Consider the following 20,894-nt stretch of genomic DNA (forward strand, 5'->3'; position numbering starts at 1 on the left):
ACCATCATGTGCGTCGGCGTCGGCACGGACGGCACCGGTCGAGACAAGACCGTCGTAGTCTGCACAGGCACGCTCTGCATCAGAGCCGCGTTTGGCGTCGGCACTCCCGTGGCCGCCACCGTTCCAGCCGCTCCCCCAAGATATTGCTGCAGTGCCTGCCGCACCAGCGAGTCGAGGTACGCCTCTGCCGAGGGGTTCACGTTCCCCCGAGCGGGCGCACTCTGAGTCGGCCGGGCCGCCACCGTCGGCTGCGCAGACACCACCGGCGGGCTCACTGGCCACGCCGCGCTCGGAGCTTGATACGCTTGGGCGGCCGCACTTGACGTAGTCGGCCCCTGTCCCGTACCTCCCGCAGGCGGAGGAGCTTGTCCCGTGCCTCCCGCCGTCGGCGGTGGTAGACTCGTTCCTCCTCCCTGTTGAACCGTAGGACCCTGGGATGTCGGTGGGGGCGTGCTCAAAGCCCGCGTCAATACCCGCGCCAGCAATTCCACGTTCGGATTCCCGCTCGGCCCGTGAGTCCCACCCGACGGTACCGGTCCGGTACCTGCCGTCGAAGTGGTACTCGCGGAACTCATTGTCGAGGGAGCCGCCGAAGCCACTGTCGCCGCAGACACCGTGGTAGGAGGCGGTCCCGTGCTCGCCGCTGTCGGCGGAGGCGGTCCCATACCAGCCGCCATCGCCGCTACGTCGGCCCACGTCAGGGTCCTCGTCGTCCTCGTTCTTGTAGGGGCAGGGGCCGGAGCAGGGGCTCCGCTCGCTCCCGCCATTGACGCGGCCGGCGGAGTTGCAAACGCGGAAGTCGGCACCGCGCTCGCATCTCCCGGCACGGGCGTCGCCTCGCCTGGCACACTCTCGCTCAACCTTGTCCCCGAGGACGTCGCCACTACCGTCGCCACCACGCCCGTCGTCGGCGCAGTCGTCGCAGGCACGTCCCGGGCCTCACCGCCAGCCACCGCAGGAGCTCTTAGCACCAGCTCCCGGAGGGAGGCGTCCAGCGCACGCCGCCCACGCGACGTCTCCAGCAGGCTCGCACGCCCCTGGGCCTCGGCGCCCATCCTCAGGTCCGGCCGGTCGGGCGCCTCGCCCACGGGCACCGCCGAGGCCTCTGCACCTGGAGCCTCGTCGTCTTGCCCGACGGCTTGCTCCTCCGCGATCGGGCCCAGCACGTTGCCAGCCGCCACTTTCTCAGCGCTGGCCTTGCTCTCGCTGCTGCCGAACACGTCCGTGGCGCCCTCGAAGTCGAAGTTCGATTCGCTCCCGTCGGTCACGCCATCACCCTGCCCGTCGCCGGGCGTCCTTGGAGAACTCATCCAGTTCCCCACCGCCTTCTTCCTTCAGCACGCCTTGATCCAGGCGCCTCTCTTGTCAGTGAGAAGTACCCTGCTTCTCCACCTACTTGTCGCGGTCCTCCTCCGTTAGGGTCGAGTACTTCGGCCAACAAAGAGTAGACGCGTAGCTTGCTGGTAAGACGCTAGAAGAAAGGAAGGAAATCTCGTAAAAATGCAAAGGGTTTCTTGCTTTCAACGACCCCGCCGACCCGCTTCCTTTCCTACTGCAACCACTTGGGGACGCCACACCTCCCGTGCACGAGCTTCCTGGCGTCCATGACACCCGTCCTTGGCGGCTGGCGACCGAACGTTCCGCGCCCAGCCCGCCATCTCGCGTCATCTTTGCCTTGAAGAGAGGGATAACCACTCACACTTAATATGCTAGCCCGTCCTGCCCTTGCTCCTCTTGAAGTCGCGCCTCTTCCTGCTCTAACGCGCCTTCGAGCATCGTCAGGAAAGCTGACAGTTGAGGTCTCAGACGTGACCCGTGACAGTCCGAAACGGGTGCTAACTTTGACTCTACGCAGCACGTAAGCCTGCACCTGGACACACTTTTGGTACTGCCTACTTCATAGAGGTATGTTAGAGCTATCGAACGCACTAGCTTGCATCGGCGGAGTGTAAGTAGGCACTAAGCAGGACCCCCGCCTCCTCAGGGACTCCTTCGGGGTGCCCATTTCCAAAGCCATCAGGCCTGGAGGTCATCCCTTCTACACTTTAATGGCGCCGTAAAGTTAAGGGCGCCCTAGCAAACTGTGCAATGTCTGTGTACAGAAGCAAATCTTTACACAGATCAGAATAATAAGGGATTTGTATTGACGGATAGCAGCGGGACGGGTGTCATGGGCTCATCTGTTCGCGTTGTGAGCTGTTGTGAGGACACGTTACCACAGCAAGCAAACCTGCGCGGAGTGCTCGTAAAGCAGGTCTACGCGATTTTGCGGAGGTAGGTCCTGCACCAGGCATTCCAGCGGATGGACCCGTTGCCGCAACTCGGTGCTAGTTTTCTAATTGCGGGGGTCTGCTCCAGTACACTGCAGCACCCCAGATTCACCCCCTCTTTTTGGCTTAAAGGCGCCGTAGGGCTAAAGGCGCTTTAGGCAGATGTTGTGCGGTTGCATTAAAGGTGCTGTAACGCGAGTCAACCAGGCGAGAGATCGATCGATTCCTTGCGCTTCTTTCGGCTCGGAGGATCCAAGTTGCAGAGCCCGTGCGCCGGGCTCCACTCATCCGTTCTCTTGTTAACACAGCCAATAAGTCGCTTTTTGCGGAACCCTACCTGCCCCCAACTTCAAGTACACATCGGAGCGCCAAATCGTACACAACATCCGCTCCAATGAAAAACGCAGCACCGCAAAGCCGGTCAATTCAATCAAGTACTGTACAGCTTTCGTACGCGGCTCGCAAAGAAGCCGCACGGTTTCCACGGCGAAGTCGCACCGCAAGGCTTGCACTTTCCTTTTAGACAAGCTTCACCGACAAGTCTTCAGTTTAGCAAGCATCGGTCAGTCTGCCAAGCACGTTTCTGAAGAATGGCCGAAAGCACCCCGAACAACTACGCCGAGGCGGTGTCGCCCAAGCCCGTCACGGCGTTCGACGAGGCCAACAAGGCCGCCGCGCGCCTCATCAAGCCTAAGTCCATCCTGTACACGAGCGCTCTGCTGTCGTGGATGCAGCCGTTCCAGAGCGGTTGGTCGACCTCGCAGATGAACCTGTCGCAGTACAACGACACGGACGAGTGCAATGCGCGCCCCGTGGCCGAGGACACGTGCCTCATGTTCCCGGGCCACTCGAAGCTGGAGTGGACGTTCGCCGTGAACGCATGGATCTTCGGCGCCATGATCGGCTCGCTGTGCTGCGGCCACTTCAGCGACAAGTACGGCCGCAAGAAGGCCCTCATGGGCAACTGCATCTTCATGATCGTGGGCGGCGTCGTGCAGGCGTCGGTGTCGAACATTTGGTTGTTCGCTCTGGGCCGCCTCATCGCCGGCCTCTCGTCGGGTACGGCCACGGCCACGATCGGCGGCTACATCAACGAACTGTCGCCGCCGCACATGCGCAACACGCTGGGCCTGGGCCTGCAGATCTTCACGACGATCGGTATTTTGGTGCCGGCCATTTGCTTCTTCTTCGCCAACACGAGCTCTGGCTGGCGCTACCTGGCTGCGTTCCCGGTCGTGCTGGCCGTGATCTACCTGCTGCTGGCGCCGTCGATGTGCGTGGAGAGCCCCGCGTGGCTGCTGACCAAGGGCCGCAAGGAGGAGGCCAAGCAGGTCATCGCTCGTCTGTACGGCGAGGAGCACGTGCAGACGGCTCTGTCGTGGCTGGAGGTGAGCAAGGCCAGCGCCGAGGAGGGTCTGCTCGACTCTGCGCCCAAGAAGGAGTCGATGTTCGCGCCGCGCTACCGCCTGCAGCTTCTGGGCGGCATCATGCTGTCGATGGCGCAGCAGCTGTCGGGCATCAACGCCGTGTTCTACTACTCGGGCAGCATCTTCTCGGACGCCGGTATCTCGGACTCGCGCGTGGGCACGCTCATCATCGACTTCATCAACATCTGGCCGGCCTTCTTCACGGGCGTGCTGGCCAACCGCTTTGGCGCGCGCAACATGATCCTGTGGGGCCTGTCGGGCATGGTGGTCATGTCCATCGGTATGACGGTGGCGTTCATCGTGGACGTGTCTGCTCTGTCGATCGTGTTCACTGCGCTGTACGTGATCGTGTTCGGCGTGACGCTGGGTCCTCTGGTGTGGGTGATGACGGCCGACATTTTCCCGGACTCGATCCGCGCCAGCGCGTCGTCGCTGTGCATCGGCATCAACTGGCTGTGCAACCTCATCGTGGGCGTGTCGTACCCGTACGTGTCGGACGCTTTCAACGACTACGCGTACGTTCCGTTCGTGGTGCTGCTGGCGATCTTCTACCTGCTGGCGCTGAAGCTGGTGCCGGAGACGTCGGGCAAGTCGGCCGAGGAGATCCAGGCCGAGTACGACTCGCGTCGCGAGCAGTAAGCGCGTATCCTAGGATGTTGATCTACTACTACAGTATAATACCTACAGTAATTAGTCTGGGCCAGACTGGGCCAGACTAAATCTGAATAGCAGATTTTTCATTGCCCGCAATTATTAGTCTGGCCCCAACAGTGACAGACTAATTTTGAATTCAGACTAATCATGAATATCTAAAAATATCCGTTTTCAAGTAAGAAAAAACATTATTTTTGTGAAATGGTATGTTTATACGTATTTTCAAATATTTTTATAGTATACCTATACAAAGCCGTGCTCTGCCCGGAACAGCTCTGGATTTTACGTTGCTCTTGGGCATATAAGGAGGAATTACTCACTTGTGTCGAGCATTCGTAAGACAGTTTGACGACAAATCAAATCTAGTGATTTGATTGGCGAATAGTACGACTTGCCAATTCTGTTGGCACTGCCAGGCGCAGAGTGCTCGCAGGCTCTGCTAGGAAGGCCTGCGTTCCTCTTCGCTACTCTTTTTGATGCATTTCGTTGCACTTCGTATCCTGACTAATATCGGGCGCAGCATAGTAGTGGTAGTAATGATTGGCGGTTCGATAGAACTGTGCGGAGGAGCGCTGCGACACCAACAAACTCCCTCTACATATTTAAAACACCACGGCGAGCTTAGATCGTTTAGATTTCCTAGTACTACAGTAGCAGGCCCAGCAAACTGGTAAGCGCCTTCAGCCGGGCTGATCAATTACTTTAGCTTTGGCATTTTTCATGTATTCCCGAGAAGTTTCGCCGCTCATTTGACTCTTAGAGGCCCTCACGTCGTTTTGTAGTTATTTGTTTGCGACACCACCAACAGCTTACCTGCACGTGGCCGCGGGTGAGGTCGATGGTGTCCACTACCGACGTAGGTGGAGCTGCAGCAGTGTGCGCCTCCGGGAGTAAGGTAGCCAAGCAAACCGCAACAAATACAAATACAAATACAAATACAAATACAAATACCAAGACTGGCTGACGCTGCCTTGTTGCTACTACAAAACAGTTCATTTCATGACTTTGGTAAGATCCCATAATGTATTGATTGTCTACTCCCTCGCGTCCTCCGACAACGCCTCGGTGCGGAGCATGTGTGCGCGCTCGTCGTGCACTGCTTCGCTCGGAGGCGTCCTCAGAGGACACGACAGGGTTCATGGGCCGCACTACCGGGGGAAGAGGGGCTCTATTTGGTTATGCATTAACTAGAATTCACTATAAAGCCCTGAACGTTTTGTTTGTCAAGCTGGGCTAATGGTTCGGGTGCATTTATTTCTTAACCATTCTCAAACAAGCGTGTACATTGTAGTTGGCAGTAGGGCCGCACTACCGACTACATGTTCGTGCTTGTGAGCGCCTTATTTCGTCGGCTCGACTGTAGGTGGCACGAGCAAATCAAAAACGGCAAAGCGGTTGTCCTCGGGTTCCTACATGCTCAACGGAGGAACGCACGCAACGACACTACCCTCTGAAAGTTTTGGCCAATCGTATGGTGCAAATTGTTGTCCGACAAACTGTCTTACGTTTTGACGGACAAAATACAATGTAGCCACTGGTATACTAAAACCAAGATGTAGCCAAAATGCGTTGATTGCAAAACGTAAGACGCTTTGTCATCTTACGGCAGGCTGTCTGGGGCTAAGTATCGTCTTACGAAAGAGCATGAATCCAGCTTGGTAGCTTTTGTAAAAAGCTATGCAAGTACTTAGTAGTAGATTTGTAGCCATGAGTTATACTGATTTAAACTACCACTATGCTACGCACTCCGCGCGGTCCTCCGACCTTAAACGCTCGCTACGCTTACTTGGACAGATGCCAGGTTCAGGAGTAGAGCTTCAGTTTGGACAGCCCAGCCGGCCAAGGAAGAATTTTACTAAAAGGAGGCACCTAGAACCCCGCTTTTCTAGTTTGTATGCAGATGGTTTTCGTGATGCAGTGGTGCTATCTAATTGCGCGGACCATGTATGTTGCGCTGATACGAAGAGATCGCTAGGTGATAATAGTACCTTATACAGTATACATGCAGCTCTATGGGTGTATGAAAGCATCGGCACGGCAACTAGCTTACGAGAGACAAGTATAGCTAGCACGACAGATGAGGGCATTTTGTCTGAGTGTCGGCCCGTTCGGTTGTTTTGCAGCGAGGTAAGTCCAGCTAGTTCGAGCGGAGTTTTTACCGTGAGCACGGGGGGAAGGCATTGCTGCTGCGGCGACCGAAAAAGCTGAACTGAGGACTCGGTTGTATCGCTACTCTAGTTCTAAGGAACGGCCTGTGGTCTGGATCACTCATCATTTTCTCTGCGTTTTCATACAACTTTCCTTAGGATTACACGGAGAATGAATTTGTTAGGAATACACGGTCACTTCTTACGAAGGAGATCGCGCTAGAATCTACGCCATGATCGCTGCGGCCTTTATGCTGACAAGCTGCAGGGGCTGTCCTACTCCGAGTGGCGCGGCTAACCTTTAGGCTACTTGCGTCTTGGCCCCACGTTTTTCGGATAATCCTGTAGGTTGGTACAGTTTGTCCAGAGAACTAATGTCTTAATTGGTAGGTTTGTAGCCGAGCGATTTTGGTTTGCTTCAACGGACTTGCATACCGTTTTCAGGCGCACATCCAGCCCAATTCTCTAGTTGGCCATTTTTGGCGCCCCCAATTTTGTTTCGGCTGCCTGATGTACATGTACTGTCGCCGCATCAATTTCACGAGGAAAATTAGATATAGAGCGAAAGTATGGCATTCCTGGCTAGTTCGTGATAGCTTTTTGGGAAGTGGGCGTATTTCAACTTGTGTTCCTGGATATGCATGCATTCGCAGCTCCTTTAGCCCCCCCCCCGATCTCTTCAGCCATGAACGAGTGTTGATACCCTACGGGTTCTCGCCAAAAAAGGATATGGCGCCAGCCGCTACGGCAGCTCGATACGAAAACTCGATTACGGCTTCCATTAACCACAACAACTCTGGGGGTCAATGAACTCGCTCATCAAAGCAGACGTTGCGACGTAATTGTAGGAATGAGCTCTTATTATTGCGTGTACACCACACGGTGGGATCGACATCGTCGTTGTTATAGTGTAAAGCGATGCCGAAATCATCACGACTGGAACACTTCAAGGCGGGATCCCGTCAGCATGTTGACCGAGCGAAAAAAATCGGATGGATGTTGCTTGAGCGGTAGATAAATTAGATGTCGCAGGTATATATAATTGATTAGGGAGTATCAAATGTAATAGGTAATTTGTCTTAATCTCAACCGGATGGGTCAACATAGCAGCATAAATTGATTAGGGAGCAGGTTATTTAATATAACAGGAATCTCGACTGCATATGTGAGCAGCAAAAAATATCATATTGGTCAGGTATTTGATGCAAGAATAATGGCACCTCAGTGGTGGACTCTGGATAAAATCCAGAGAATTATCGTGGCTTTAAGGAGAAATAAAGACTAAATCATCGCAGATGCTGCTTCTCTAACGGTTAGAGAAGGCTATTCAATGGGTTCGATGCCATGTTCACTCAGGTATCTATTATATTTTCCAGATATCAGGTTCTGTGTGTGCGAGATCTGGTAAATTGGCTGCTGTCAAGTGCTTTTTCAAAAATCAGTGCCGTAAAGTAGGTAGAGATTGATTAGAATCGTGGTCACCACGACAGACTAATTATGAACATTTTTAGCCAGACTAATAATGAAGACGTCAATTTTTGCTTGACACGAATTAGTCTGGCCCAGACTAATTTTGAAGCCAGACTAATTTTGAGCCCAGACTAATTACTGTAGGCACTGTAGTGGCTACGAAGGTGTCCATGGAAGTCATCGTTGTAGCTGCTACCCAGTATTGTGTGCGAAATATAACTCTTCTTTTCAGGAACCGTTTGTTTCTGTTGGAAGTTTTTGAATTGGTAGTAGTTTAGTAGTAGTAATACCGCTTTGTCCTACTGAGGTCTTAACAATACATAGTACTACGTCGTACTACTGGCTCCTAACTGTGTTTGTAGTACTGTGGTGAACTGCACGGAGGTAGGAGTATGTTGTACTACTATAGTACTTCAAGAAAGAGTACTTCTTCTTGTACATTTTCGAGTATCAGGGTAGTATGGTTTGACATGTGAAGTGTGATCAATACTTTCAAAGTGTTGTTTGGTACTGTGCTAACATTTAGGATCGTAAGTACATGTATTATCTACGCTCTCAAGTACGAAGCACTGAAGACTCTACAAGTGATATTCAACCTGCTTACTTTGCGAATGTGGGTCAACGCAATACAGTATCCGAAGTCACTTGTTTGCGTTGCGTTACAGCATATTAATACATGTAGCATTACAGGTACTGACAACCTGATATAGTTGTTATTCACACCCAGGCAGCAACAGCTTGCACGCGAATCTACGTATGAGTTCTACGAAACAGTACTTACGCTATGCAACGTTGCCACGCTGCCAGCTCCGTTCCGCTTTAGACTCGGTTATGTTGGATGTATCCAGAATTTTTTACGCAATTAAAGCTAAAATCATCGGTCTAGTCAACAAGACGCTTGTCATACTTGTGCCCAAGTTAAATATGCAACGACAGAACATCTAAAAATACAGAAGGTGGTAGACTTTTGCGATGCATTATATAGCCTTGTCGTTTTTCATAAGTGCATCAAGCTTAACGTAGCATTTGGATGTCCAGTATTCTCTGAAATTTATTACAGAGTCTACTGATACCACTTTCCGCGCTATTTTTATATATCAGAGTTTAGCAACGCCCTCTTTGCTTAAATGGTACTACGTAGTAGATCTGCCGTACGGGTCACCCAGTTCTCAAACTTCATAAATAACGTTTTTTGTTAAAAAAAAACACAGCCTTCGTAATTTAAAGGGTCTGATTGTCCAAAAATATTACATATAAGTCTAAAACGTAAAGAGTCCTTGAACCAATGCATAATGGAAAACCTTTAAGATCGTATACCTCTAGTCTTTATGAATCGCCCACGTAAATGTTGACCCTGTCGGCGACGCGTCCATCTTCGCGCAACCAGCGATTGCAAGTAATTTAAACGGTAATTTATTATGTGTGTTTTTCTTGGGATATCTTGGGATAAATGAAACTTTTCATTTAGCCCATGGCTAATCGACACAAGCCGAATTCGCTTTCATCGCGACGAGCACGGCAGCTCAATGCAGTTGCAACACGCTGACATGCCGGAGCAGGAGCTGTCCGTTCTGCGCATCTACTGAGGGGACAACGAGCTGCTGCTCGCGCCCAGCAAGAGCGCGACCAGGACCAGGAGCAGCACAGCGAAGACGACGACAAGGAGCAGCTGCAGGCCCGCCAGCGCGAGGACGTGGATATGAACTCGCGCACACCCATCGCCTTTGAGGCGGATCTGCTGACGGAGCGCACGCTCTTCCTCGTTGCACGCAGCTCGAGGTACAGCAGCGACAACTCGGGACGAGCTGCGGGCCGTGGCGTTCCCACTGTTCCAGTCTGTGAATTTGTTCATGAAGCGGAGGAGCTACCAGCATCGCCGACTTCGGGAGGGCGAGGAGCAACGCAGACTGAGGAGGCACACGCCGCTCGGCGCCGAGAAGTACGAGCTCGGACCCACGTACACCTTCGACAATCTGGCGCTGGGCAGCAAGACGGACGACTACATTGGTGTCGTGAGCACCATGAAGGGAAACCCATGCGAGGACCCCGTCACGCCGCTTATACTGGGCACGGCGCCGCTGCTGTTGCACGTCTGCCACTCGTACGAGGCCGACGACTCCAGTTGATGTCTTACAAGCAGTTGACAGTTTGTTTTGGTTTCAAAGACGCAGGATTTCGATGAAGTCCTGAAGCAGTAATTGCTCGTTGAAAGCTTCAATGGAGAGCAACTGGACAGCGTGTTTCAACTCAATGCCGAAAGCCAAGCCTGGAACGAACCGAACGCGAACACGACTTCCCCCGATTTGTCGCGAACCGATAAAACCTCGAGAACCTGGTTCGCGAGGTTTTACAGGTTCCTTTGTCGTCGTACCTATGCGAAGGAACCACTTGAAACGGCTCAAATGTGTTCGTTTATTGGCATTGTGGTTGGATAAAATTCTTTGCTATTGGAACTACTCCGTGCGGCTTATTGCGAGTATCAAACCACACCCTTCCTTCACCGCGATGTACGCCCTTGGCCCTTTCGACGGATCTTAGCATAGTGAGGACCACCATCCCGGTACGATGGACTAGCTGACTCACCTTCATCGTCGCCGTCAAGTCACCCTTCAAGAGGACTTTGTCGAAGTCAATGGGAAGGCTGAGGAGCTCTGCAGCATCCGCCATGACACCGAGCAACAAGCGCTAGCTGTCGTTGAACATCGCGTCGACCAGATTGTTGCAAGCACAAGATACGAGTTCGAGCACGCCGCAGCCTTGATGGAGCAAAACATGCAGCTTCGCCTTGAGGGGAGTTTTAGAGCGTCTCACGCGGCAGCACAATCGACAGTGCGTGATGCTGTTCAAGCGATCTCTGATCGCGTAGACTCAGCGGAGGCCAGCCTCGTTGAAGCTCGCGCTCGTCTGGATGAGGCTCTCGATATTCATGTAGCCAACTTACAATTGATCGCTCCGGAAAATATAAGGCAACAGATTGCTGAACTCTGCGAAGAAGGTGTTCATGAAGCTTTACGGTCGGCGCAGATATCGTTTAACGCAGCCGTCGAAGAGAAGGCGGAGTGCCACGCGTCTCTAATCGAGCAGCGTCTTTGGGAACGGGTCGACGACACTCAACGCCAAGCGCAAAACGCAATGACAAGTCGAATGAGGGCTAGCGAGGATCAAATGCAAGCACGACTTGAAGCATTGTTGGCTGCGGCCTCCTCACACACGGATTCGAGTGTCACTTCGCTCGAATCAAAGTTGGGCAAGAAAACTATCGAGTTATGCAGCACTTTGGAGCGCTCCATGAGCAAAAAAGTCAGTATGAGTGTGAAATCACTCGAGAAAAAAGTTAATGACCGACTTGATGCAGCTAAAGTGCAGATCCTGGGCGAAGCGCACATTCAGGTGCTAGCTGCTGTTGCTCAAATGGAGACTCGGGTATCAAGCCTCCAGCATCTTGTTGAAGCGCAACAGCTAGTAGAAGCTGACAAGGATGAAGTGAAAGAGGCTCTTGCTGCTCAGATGGAGCGGATGCATTTATCGCAAAAACTTAGCGCTGAGGGTTTGGATGATCGAATTCAGCGCGCGATCCGCGATCTGGAAGTACGGGTTGAAGGTACCACACGGAAACAGGTGAATGAATTGGAGCGGCTTCAATGGTAACAACAACAAGGGTGCGTGCTGGATCAAGGTAGTGGGAAGTCAAAAAAGGTTCGGGCAAGCCATGTCGCCGTCGTAGACGTCCGGAAGTTCCCCAATTGAGAGTAATGACCCCGAATGAGTCACCACTCGAGCGTGCGAGGAAGATAGCACAGACAGTGGTGTCGGATCGTATGGCCGCGCGTATTTGAGAGTTAAAAAGCAGGGTTGTCAGGTAGAGAAGTAATAGTAGCCTCCAATACAGCAACTATTTGAAGTCTTTTGCGTTTTCGAGACACGAATGCCCGAGACATCAACAGCATCATAGTGTAACGTGATCCTAGCATGGTCGCCGATTACATGGCCCGAGTTGACCTCCTTCATGATGAGTAGCTGCGCGTTCCTTTAGCAATTGGCTCGATGGTAAACGGTGCCCACAGGAGTTGAAGATATCCATGTTTGTTGCACAGTTTGTTTAATTCGATCGTCAAGTGATAGTGTGCAACATGCAATGTTGAGCAGAATATAAATCTATGCATGCAATGCTACCTAGTATTCCTTCGGTTGGGGATGCAGCAGGACTTGAGTGTCTTTAGGCTAGCTCAGTTGACAGAGAGAAGGCACTTGACAGCGCAATTTCCCACTCACTTTCAAACATCGCCATGGGGTTCAATGGCTCCAAGTCGATCGTCACGTTCGAATGGATAGCATTCTTGGCCTCATCTGGCGTGAGCTTGGGGTACTGCGTGACGTCAATAAATCCCCGATTTCGATTCAGGAAAGAGCACATATCAATGTTGGCTCCTGAAAGCGAGGCACATTGCGATGTCACCATCATTCTGCTGACCCCGAAATCTCGCTCAATTTGAGCCAACGAAGCTGGAACAGCGAACACGATACGCGCGACTTGAGGTTAACAGCGATAGGTACCAGTCTCTAGCATCCGCTTCCAAAAGTTGAGAACAGTCTCAACATCGGTCGCTGATGTGGCTACCAAAAGTTGTGGGTCGCTGAACCACCGGTCCAGTTCCTCATCAACCCGGCCTTCGAGCAGCATCTGTAGAGTCGGTTGCTCAGGTGCCCGGGCCACCGTCAGCGGCAAGAAGTCGCACAGGTCCTCTGAAAATCCACCATTGGGATAGAATGCCGCCGGCACTTGCATCACAGGCTCGGCTTCCGAAGGTTGAAGAGACATCATGATCGTCTTGAGTCGCTGGAGAACAAGTTGCTTCACGGCGCTTTTATTGCGCTCAATCACGCCATCACTTAGACGCTGGGACCTTCCACAAGCACCCACTATGCCCACGAGCATGCCGTCGATATTTTTTGTGTGGGGGTGCAGCAGCAACTGTATTTCCCACACAAACGAGCACTTCTTCATCGCTTCACGGCAAGTGTACCGAGAGAAGAACCGCGTTTGAAAGGGTTGGCTCCGCAGGTTCCGTGTGGTCTCCGCTAACAGCAGTAGCTCGGTGGGGTGATCATGAACAACGTGCTCTATTGTCGAATCAAACTTGACGAGCGGTTGGTCCACAGCCAGCGTCTTCATACCCAGCTTGTACACAGACAAGAGGACGTCCACTTGGTTGACCTTTTCGGCTTGGCTCTTGACGTTCACTGCAGAAATGGGGACGAGCAGCGACAAAAGCTGCTCCATGAGCTTCTTCTGGCCGGATAGCGGAAAGGGGTTCGGAGAAATTTTTCCGTCTCGCTCGAATTTCCTTGTGCGCTCCTCGTACCACAACTCGAACACGTCCCAGTGTTTCACAATACGGCGAAATACTTGAGTTAACCCCATAAAGCGATGGGGCTTGTAGTCGACTAGCTTCCATTCCTTGCCGACCCCAAGAGCGTCGACCAACTCAGCGTAAAGGCTCCCCATCACCTCCACCGACCGAACCTGATAAATGGTGACTGTCACCTTGCTGAGCAAAGAACGCATTCCAGGGTTTCGATCACCTGTCATGCCAAAAGCTTCCTTCGTAGCGGCATTGGTAAGATGGGGCCAGCACCACTCCCATTGGAGGCGTAATCCAGACTCCATCATCCACTTGACGTCCGGTCCGCCGTCCGTCGTCGCCCCGAAGAAATCTGCAGTTGTTAGACCGAAGTCACCTAGGATCTGCTTAAGCCATCGCGCATACGGTTCCCGAATACCTTGATCTCGTTCACCGTAAAGCGGCTTGAAGTGACGAGTCCCAAGGAGAATTGAACCAAACTTCCAGTCGTTGTCAATGTAGTATAGGCGGAGACCGACGAACTTCATCCCCAATGTTTTACAGGTCCAAAAGTCGGTCACCATTGTGAAGAATTTCACACCAGGGATCCGATTCACGCGAATGACGTGTGTCATTTCCACCACGCCGGACGCGTACAGCTCCTCAACCGCATGCGTTATGGTCTGCCTGTTCACAACAGCTCGGAACTCTTCCTTCGTGATCACGGCATGCAGAAGTTGGGATTCTTCCCATTCCCCGACAACGAACGGCAAATTGTTGTGCACGACTTGTAGAGTCTGGAGTAGCAGACTGATTCGTTGGCAGTTCTTCTTCAACGTTGCCGACGCTAGGATTCTGGTTACTTCTTCATCCTTTGTTCGTTTGCGTGTGTCCTCGGTTGCAGTCTTTCCCGACATGATACCGTGCACTTCCTTCAAGTGTTTTGTAGCGCGAGACGTCTTCCCCCCGTACAGCACCTGGATGGCTTCTGCATCTCGGCAACTGTCTGCTGCTAAGCAAATCCATCCCACCAAAGCTGGGTCATTAGCTGGGTGGACGCGTACCCCCCCCCCCCCCCCTCACTTGAATATAAACGAACGTTCATTCGAAGTCGGAGGAACGAGCACAAATCCAAGCTTTGGGCGATAGCCTTCGACAGCTCTCTCAACTTCAGCAGGGATTACTTCCGGCGTGCTCACCGCTGTTAGCCCTGCTGCTGCCGTCAGCGATGGGTCGACAGTCTGCACGCGTTCCCAGCTGGCCCAATGGGTAGTGAAGTACGGAGACGCCTCATATCTTGCCCGACGAGTAGGCAGTCCTTCCGTCTCCACCAGTTAAGCCGAGGGGAAGCTAGCGCTGCGCCGAAGAACTGGTTGAGAAAGCACGCGTTGAGCCAGTGTCTGAGACGACTGTGGTACACTTGTTGTTGATAGTATGCACGTGGGCGTATGAGCACGTTGCAGCTCGCTGGATTGGCGATACATGATACCTCTGAGACCAAAAGGAGTACGGGTTGCATGTGTAAGTTAGCAGGTCGTAAACCTTAATGAAAACCAAGAGTACCATACCTTGGAACTGCAGCGGCCAAGTGTGCAACAATTGGAGGCGGTTGAGGAAAGGAAATTCAGGGAGCTTGTACAAGTGCTGGAGTGAACTTGTGTGCTTGCAGGTGAATTGAAGACTGCTAGTCAGAAGCTACCGCGCACAAGGAGGAGCGCTGCATCTCCGTTGCGTGAGCCGTAAGCGGCTCTTCGTGCATTGAATCGGGTGCGGTTGTTCAAGAAGGGAAAGTACGCATCCTGGTGGCCTTTTCAGCCAGTTAGTGCACGAACTCGGGAGGTTTTGCGTGAACACGCCACTAGCGTACCCAAGGACAGGCATATCAAACGAACATGAAAAACCCGAACCTGCCGTTTTTCTTCACTGCTTCCTGAGGTTTTTCAATTGAAGTCGGTATATCGGTATACCGTGTTCGGACGAAAGGTGACGTGTAACTGCGAACCAAAAAAGTTGCGTACCGTGGTTCGGTTTGCTCAGGTTCGTTCCAGGCTTGCCGAAAGCACTTGCACTCTCCTTCATACTTAAGTATTGGCTGGTGAAGTTATCGTTCACATTTAATTTGAAGTCATAACTTTTTTATGGTTAGCAGTAGTCAATAAATACTACGTAGTATAATATATGTCAGCAAGTAACGAACGCCACAAGCACAGTCGAGGTTTTGCTAGAAAGTGGGGAATACCTAAAGCTGGGGAAACCTTCGCGGGAGCGAGATGCAGAACATTGAAATTTTAATCTCAATGTCCTGCAAAATGTTTGGACTTCACAGGCGAAATTCCAGAGATTCTTCGTGCACAGCACGACTTTGTTAGGTATGAACAGAACTGTTTGTCCACTTTGTTGGACGTACTGAACACCACGGTGAGATTGGTACCCGCGATGCTCGCCGTCACCTCCATGGTGCCAAGTGATAGACAGCCCTCGTGGAGGTAGTAGTTGGGTGATCCCGACCCATGGTGTGCGCGCATTTGGTTTTTGTTTTGTTTTTGAATTGAGGATCATTATTGTCACTTACCTAATACGATCGCTAACGACTAATGTGCGCGCATTTGAACACGAAGTGGGGAGTTTGACGGCGACGCTTCACCGCTTCACACGGCAGGTTCCACAAGAGCAGGTAGAGCTTTTTAGCGTCAGCATTCGCCCTACAGATCAGCGTAGTTGGGGCGCCGATGCTGCCGGATATGCAAGCAGAGAACCCCGCCAGGGTCTAATCGATCGGCATTGGCAAACGCAGCAAGGTTGAAGCAGGGCTGAAGCCTGTCACGTCAATGCGTAACGCAGACTCCGAGAGGTCACTCGGAAAAGTAAGAGCGCATGCTCGGTTTTAAACGAGCGCGAGAATGACGGTTGGGAACTACTTGAGATAGCCGCATGGAGGCGTTTCAATAGCGTTTGGGTGCGACGCAAAGTAGTCAGCTGCGCATTGGCTATAATGATTTTGAATGAAACTGCTGATCTTTCATACAAATTTCAAGATGTCGGACCCGTGGATACTTACTGACCCGTAAAAAACAAAAGTGAGCGTGTGCGGTATTGACTGCGCCATGCTGAACGGTATCTCTGTAGAGGTCGCCCATTGAAACCTTGGAAAAAGTGGTGATCAATATGTGTCGTACTTAAGCCGTTCCGGACACTTATACTCTTAGCTTTTCAAGCTTCGAGAACAGTAGTGCTGCTCGAGTCTCTTCGAGGCTCTTCGCGCACGATATCTCTCAGCTCACTAAAAGCAAATCGCTAAAAGCATACAAAAGCTTCTGTTTTTGCAAGCTCGGTGAGCTGCTACTTGGTATTAGTACTACATGTATATATATTATATTTTTGTACTAATACTCATATTACTGCTTATATTACTAATACTAGTACCATTAGTACTATTGCTGGTACTGTTGTTACTAGTATTCGTACTATTATTGCTCTTGCTACAATATCTACTACTATTGCTATTCGCAATGGCTGATATTGCTGCTATTGCTAGCCCGCTACGCTCGCTCCACATGAGCTCGCGGTCTACTCTTGGCTACCTCCTTAGCTTCAGCTCCTGAGCTCGTTCTCTGAGCTCTTCCTGATCTACTTTTCGTTATCTCGCTTGCTTCACCTTCTGAGCTCGTAGACAGAGAACTAGCTCCTCACCCCATCGCCCGCCGATATACTGTTCGTCGCCCTGGTCTCGTCTTGCACCGCCATGAGCTCATCGAGGCGTTCGCCCTGGTGGTAGAGAGCTGCTCTTGGCAGACGTGCTTTTGCTTTCGCTCGAACTCGAGTCCCTACAACTGCTCGCTCTCCTACAGCGTGTGTCTACGCTTCTGTCTTGCTTCTACGTCTTGCGCTCCTGCTCAAGATGCATGGGTTCAGCGATCATGCAGCTAGCAGCCATGCTTCGATTGACCGAATAAAAAGCACCACCTGCCCATACAGCGAGCTGCACAGAGCTGCATGCCATTCTTCTCACGTGTCTTCTCATGTGTGCGAAGCGTAGAGCGCAGCGCTCCCTTGGATATATCCCAACGCCCGCCATGCTTGTGTGTGCTTCTTTCGCTGCTGCTTTGCTTTCATTGGCTGAGTAAAGAACATTACCCGCGCATACTCAAACCAAGATGCGGATGTTTTTTCTCGAAGGGTCGCCCTGAAACTGTCACCCGGTGACAGCTCTGAGGGGTCGCCGTAACAAAAGTAGGGAAACCTGCTGGCTTTCCGCGCAGTCGCATGCGTTTTATTTCTATTTGGATCGGTTCACCATAGTAAGCTCAAGTGAGCCCGGAATCCATGTTTGCGCGCCCCCTTGATTGGCTGCTGACAGGGAAGTAGCGCAACTTAAACAGGTCGTGCTTTGCACGGGCAAGCTCTGGATTTTCGAGTCTTTTTTCCATTTTTTTATTTACATGTATTGTGCTTTGCAGACTTTTGGTACTTCGGACTGTAACTTGTACGACTTATCGAGCACGACTTATTGATAAATCGTACTCGAGGAGTACGAATTGCTGAAGTCGTGGATGGTCAATCAGCACTAAGTAGTGCGCATACGCCATCTCCTGCATGATTTAGCACATCCAGCACCTTTTGGCAATTTTAGAAAGTGCCATTTCCGAACCAAACCGGGTTCGAGACTCGACTTAGCAACTCGCATTCAAGGCCACTATGATTTACCGCTAAGTGCGAACACTAAGTATTGCACTACATACTGGATGCAAAGCACAATACTTGGGCTGTCTACAGGGCCGCTCGCTTGATATGGGTCGTGATGTTTTGATGAACGTTTACAGATACAGTATTGCCCCACTTGTGTTATTCACTAAACTTCGTCTTCAATATATTTAATAAAGTAAAAGGGATTGTAGGTTTCATCAAGCGCACGTACAGTTGGCGTTTGTAGTAGGTGGCGGCTTTCTTGATCGACGTCTTTGGCAAAGACTCTTTGCTCAATGAGGCCACCCAGTTTCGCCGGTTGTGCCTTGTCGATCGTTTAGATTGCTCGTAGGTGATCCTCTTTCCGCGCAAACTGATTATCACGCGGTGTTTGAGGTGTAAACCACTCACTACCAATAGGAACAAACCGGAGAGCACGCCAAGCAAGGTATCATTAAACATGGTATTGACTTGACATGGTGTTCCGCTGAGTTTCGACTCGTCGATCTTAATATTTAAAGGGTTAACGCGAGACTCTGATTTGTTTAACACAATGATATAAAACATGATCATGGTTATTTTTAATCTATTGGAAGGGTGGGGGGCGTCGGCCTGTATAGCACAGGTTGTAATGAAGGCTCCACTGCAGAGTGTTCATTTACAATACAACTCATCAGAGCAACGCGATTGAGATCCTCCAACACTAGTCATTGGGCGAAAGCCCCATGATGGCGAGCTTACTTGCAGTGTTTCCGGTGTCCTTGCCGCTCAAATATTTACATGAGGGCACGCTAGCAAAGTATATATTGGTGTGCTGATGAGGCATTCATCTCACTTATATCACGTTCTGCTATTTGCTTCCACAGTTTAGCAAAGATTCTGCTACGTTTCCGAATACGGTAGCTTCGTTTCCTTTGGTAAGTATACCTCTAGTATTTAATAATCTGGTATGTGATATTACAGGTACATATGGTTGTTGCTCGAGTGAGTGAGTTTCATGACCATCATTATGTTCGATGTGTATTGAGGCACAAGCAACATTCAGTTTTGTCGTGAAATGATTGCGTCGGTTTAACGCAAACATAAATCTATTATGGTGCTATCATTTCAAAATTGGTAGGGGTTTCGGGATTCACCCAACAACTCTGGATTAAAATCCAGAGAATAAGGAAGATTCCGCGACCGCACGTCACCGCTCAAGTTTATTTTCGGTGGTGCGACGCTTCCTTATGTGCGGAGCGCATGAACTTGAGCGGGAGAGTACCGTTGTTGCCTGTTCAAGTAGGCAAAAGTATCGAGTACCCAACCTGGGAAATGTTGACACAGGAGTCTACGTTTCTAAATTCTGTCGCAAACTTTTTTTCGCTGTCCCATGCGAGTCGCCAAGCATAGCGGGGGCAAGTGAGCCGATGTGGTGTGCTTCCACACTGGTGTTTTTTACTTTAGAAATTGCGAAAAGCATAGTGAAGCTAAATGAAGCGCTCCGATCGCGACCATAGTGAAACGCAGTGTTTCTTCCATAAAAAAATTCGCAAATTTGGCGAACCGACTCTACGAACTGGGGCGCGCTTCGCGTGCGGGTCTCTAAGCGGACCGAACAATTTTGTGTTTTTTGCTACTAAAACGGTTAGGACGCGCCGCGCCTCAGCGCCAGTCTGCACTTGTTACTATTATTAACATTATCACCAATATTTTTGTGATTACTATACATGAAACGCTTCATACTACTACAAGAAACTTAAATTTTCATACTATTATAATTGATGTTGACCAGGGATATGAATAAAACATTTCAATATGAAAATTGTCAATTAATATGACGAAAATATGTGTTATTGGCAAGCGCCATATTGAAATTTGTATTATTGGCTCATATGATTTCAGGGTATTCAAAAACACTGTCAAGGCGCATGGAATTGAAATATTTAATCAGTGTAATAATTAGCTTTGGTTATCGTCATATTTAAATCATTATTACTGTCAAGCAATTTTACCAATTCAATATAATACTGAATTGGAGGGGCCCTGATGTTGACAACATCATGCTGCAATTGGTATTTATTGCAACTGCCACTGTCGCCACCACTGCCATGCTACAGCTACTGCGGCTGCTACTGTAACTGCTACTGCCACTGCTTCAGCCACTGTCACTGACACTGGCACTATCGCTGCTGCTGCTACTCCTACCTCATCACTACTTATATTGCTATACTACTCATATTCCACTATTGTTAAAGATATTGCATTTGTTATTGTGACGGGGTCACACAGCACAATGCAGAGAGGAAGTGCGTGCGGATATTATTATCCAGGTGAACAGCAGTTCACAAGTTCCCGGCCTCAAAGGGAACGGTTTGCTACAAAGGAGTAGGTTATAAGACTGACTGTATTTTGGTAGAGGTTAACTTGGTTGTAATACAAACTACAAGTTAACTATACAAAAGCCCACGCAAACTCAAATGGTTGGCTTGCGGAGCTACTGGTACCATGTACCATGTACTCGGGAGAGTGACACCCGTCACTCTTCATGTAATGGGTACACTTGATTGTACCCCGTTACAGTTATGCTACCTGTGGCGCGCGTTACTGCTGGCCACAGGCACTATCTGCTTACCACTACTGCAACTACAGCTGGAGCAGCTGTACTATAGCTACTACAACTACTATTTCACTACTGTTAATGATGTCATAGTAATGTTGTCATTGATATTGCTTGTTCGTATCTGCTGCTATCGCTACGGCGACTGTTTATTATCTGCTGCCACTACCGCTACCGTTGTTATTTACGCTACAACTACGATCTCCAGCATTGATAATGGCACTGTAATGATATTGCTCCTGCTTTCTTTTTCATGCCTGAGAAAGACTGCCAAAATCTACTCCATACTCTGCATAATATCA

General features: G+C 50.6%; 4 protein-coding genes across 4 annotated transcripts; 3 read left to right on the forward strand and 1 right to left on the reverse strand.

Moving 5' to 3' along the window:
- Positions 1-2,860: 2,860 nt before the first annotated feature.
- On the forward strand, positions 2,861-4,336 carry PHYSODRAFT_518835 (hypothetical protein; the record flags this gene model as incomplete). The annotated part of the gene is made up of 1 exon (XM_009534903.1): positions 2,861-4,336. One exon carries the CDS (start codon positions 2,861-2,863, stop codon positions 4,334-4,336), a length of 1,476 nt encoding a protein of 491 aa, XP_009533198.1.
- Positions 4,337-9,515: 5,179 nt separating this feature from the next.
- On the forward strand, positions 9,516-10,094 carry PHYSODRAFT_261675 (hypothetical protein; the record flags this gene model as incomplete). The annotated part of the gene is made up of 3 exons (XM_009534904.1): positions 9,516-9,532; positions 9,556-9,730; positions 9,804-10,094. The coding sequence occupies 3 exons, from the start codon at positions 9,516-9,518 to the stop codon at positions 10,092-10,094; spliced, it is 483 nt and encodes a 160-aa protein (XP_009533199.1).
- A 646-nt stretch (positions 10,095-10,740) lies between these two features.
- PHYSODRAFT_304335 (hypothetical protein) lies at positions 10,741-11,616 on the forward strand (the record flags this gene model as incomplete). Its single annotated transcript, XM_009534905.1, has 1 exon — positions 10,741-11,616. One exon carries the CDS (start codon positions 10,741-10,743, stop codon positions 11,614-11,616), a length of 876 nt encoding a protein of 291 aa, XP_009533200.1.
- An 889-nt stretch (positions 11,617-12,505) lies between these two features.
- PHYSODRAFT_337267 (hypothetical protein) lies at positions 12,506-14,227 on the reverse strand (the record flags this gene model as incomplete). The annotated part of the gene is made up of 1 exon (XM_009534906.1): positions 12,506-14,227. One exon carries the CDS (start codon positions 14,225-14,227, stop codon positions 12,506-12,508), a length of 1,722 nt encoding a protein of 573 aa, XP_009533201.1.
- Positions 14,228-20,894: the final 6,667 nt, after the last annotated feature.

Source organism: Phytophthora sojae (assembly GCF_000149755.1).
Source record: "Phytophthora sojae unplaced genomic scaffold PHYSOscaffold_8, whole genome shotgun sequence".
NCBI classification, from domain to species: domain Eukaryota; phylum Oomycota; class Peronosporomycetes; order Peronosporales; family Peronosporaceae; genus Phytophthora; species Phytophthora sojae.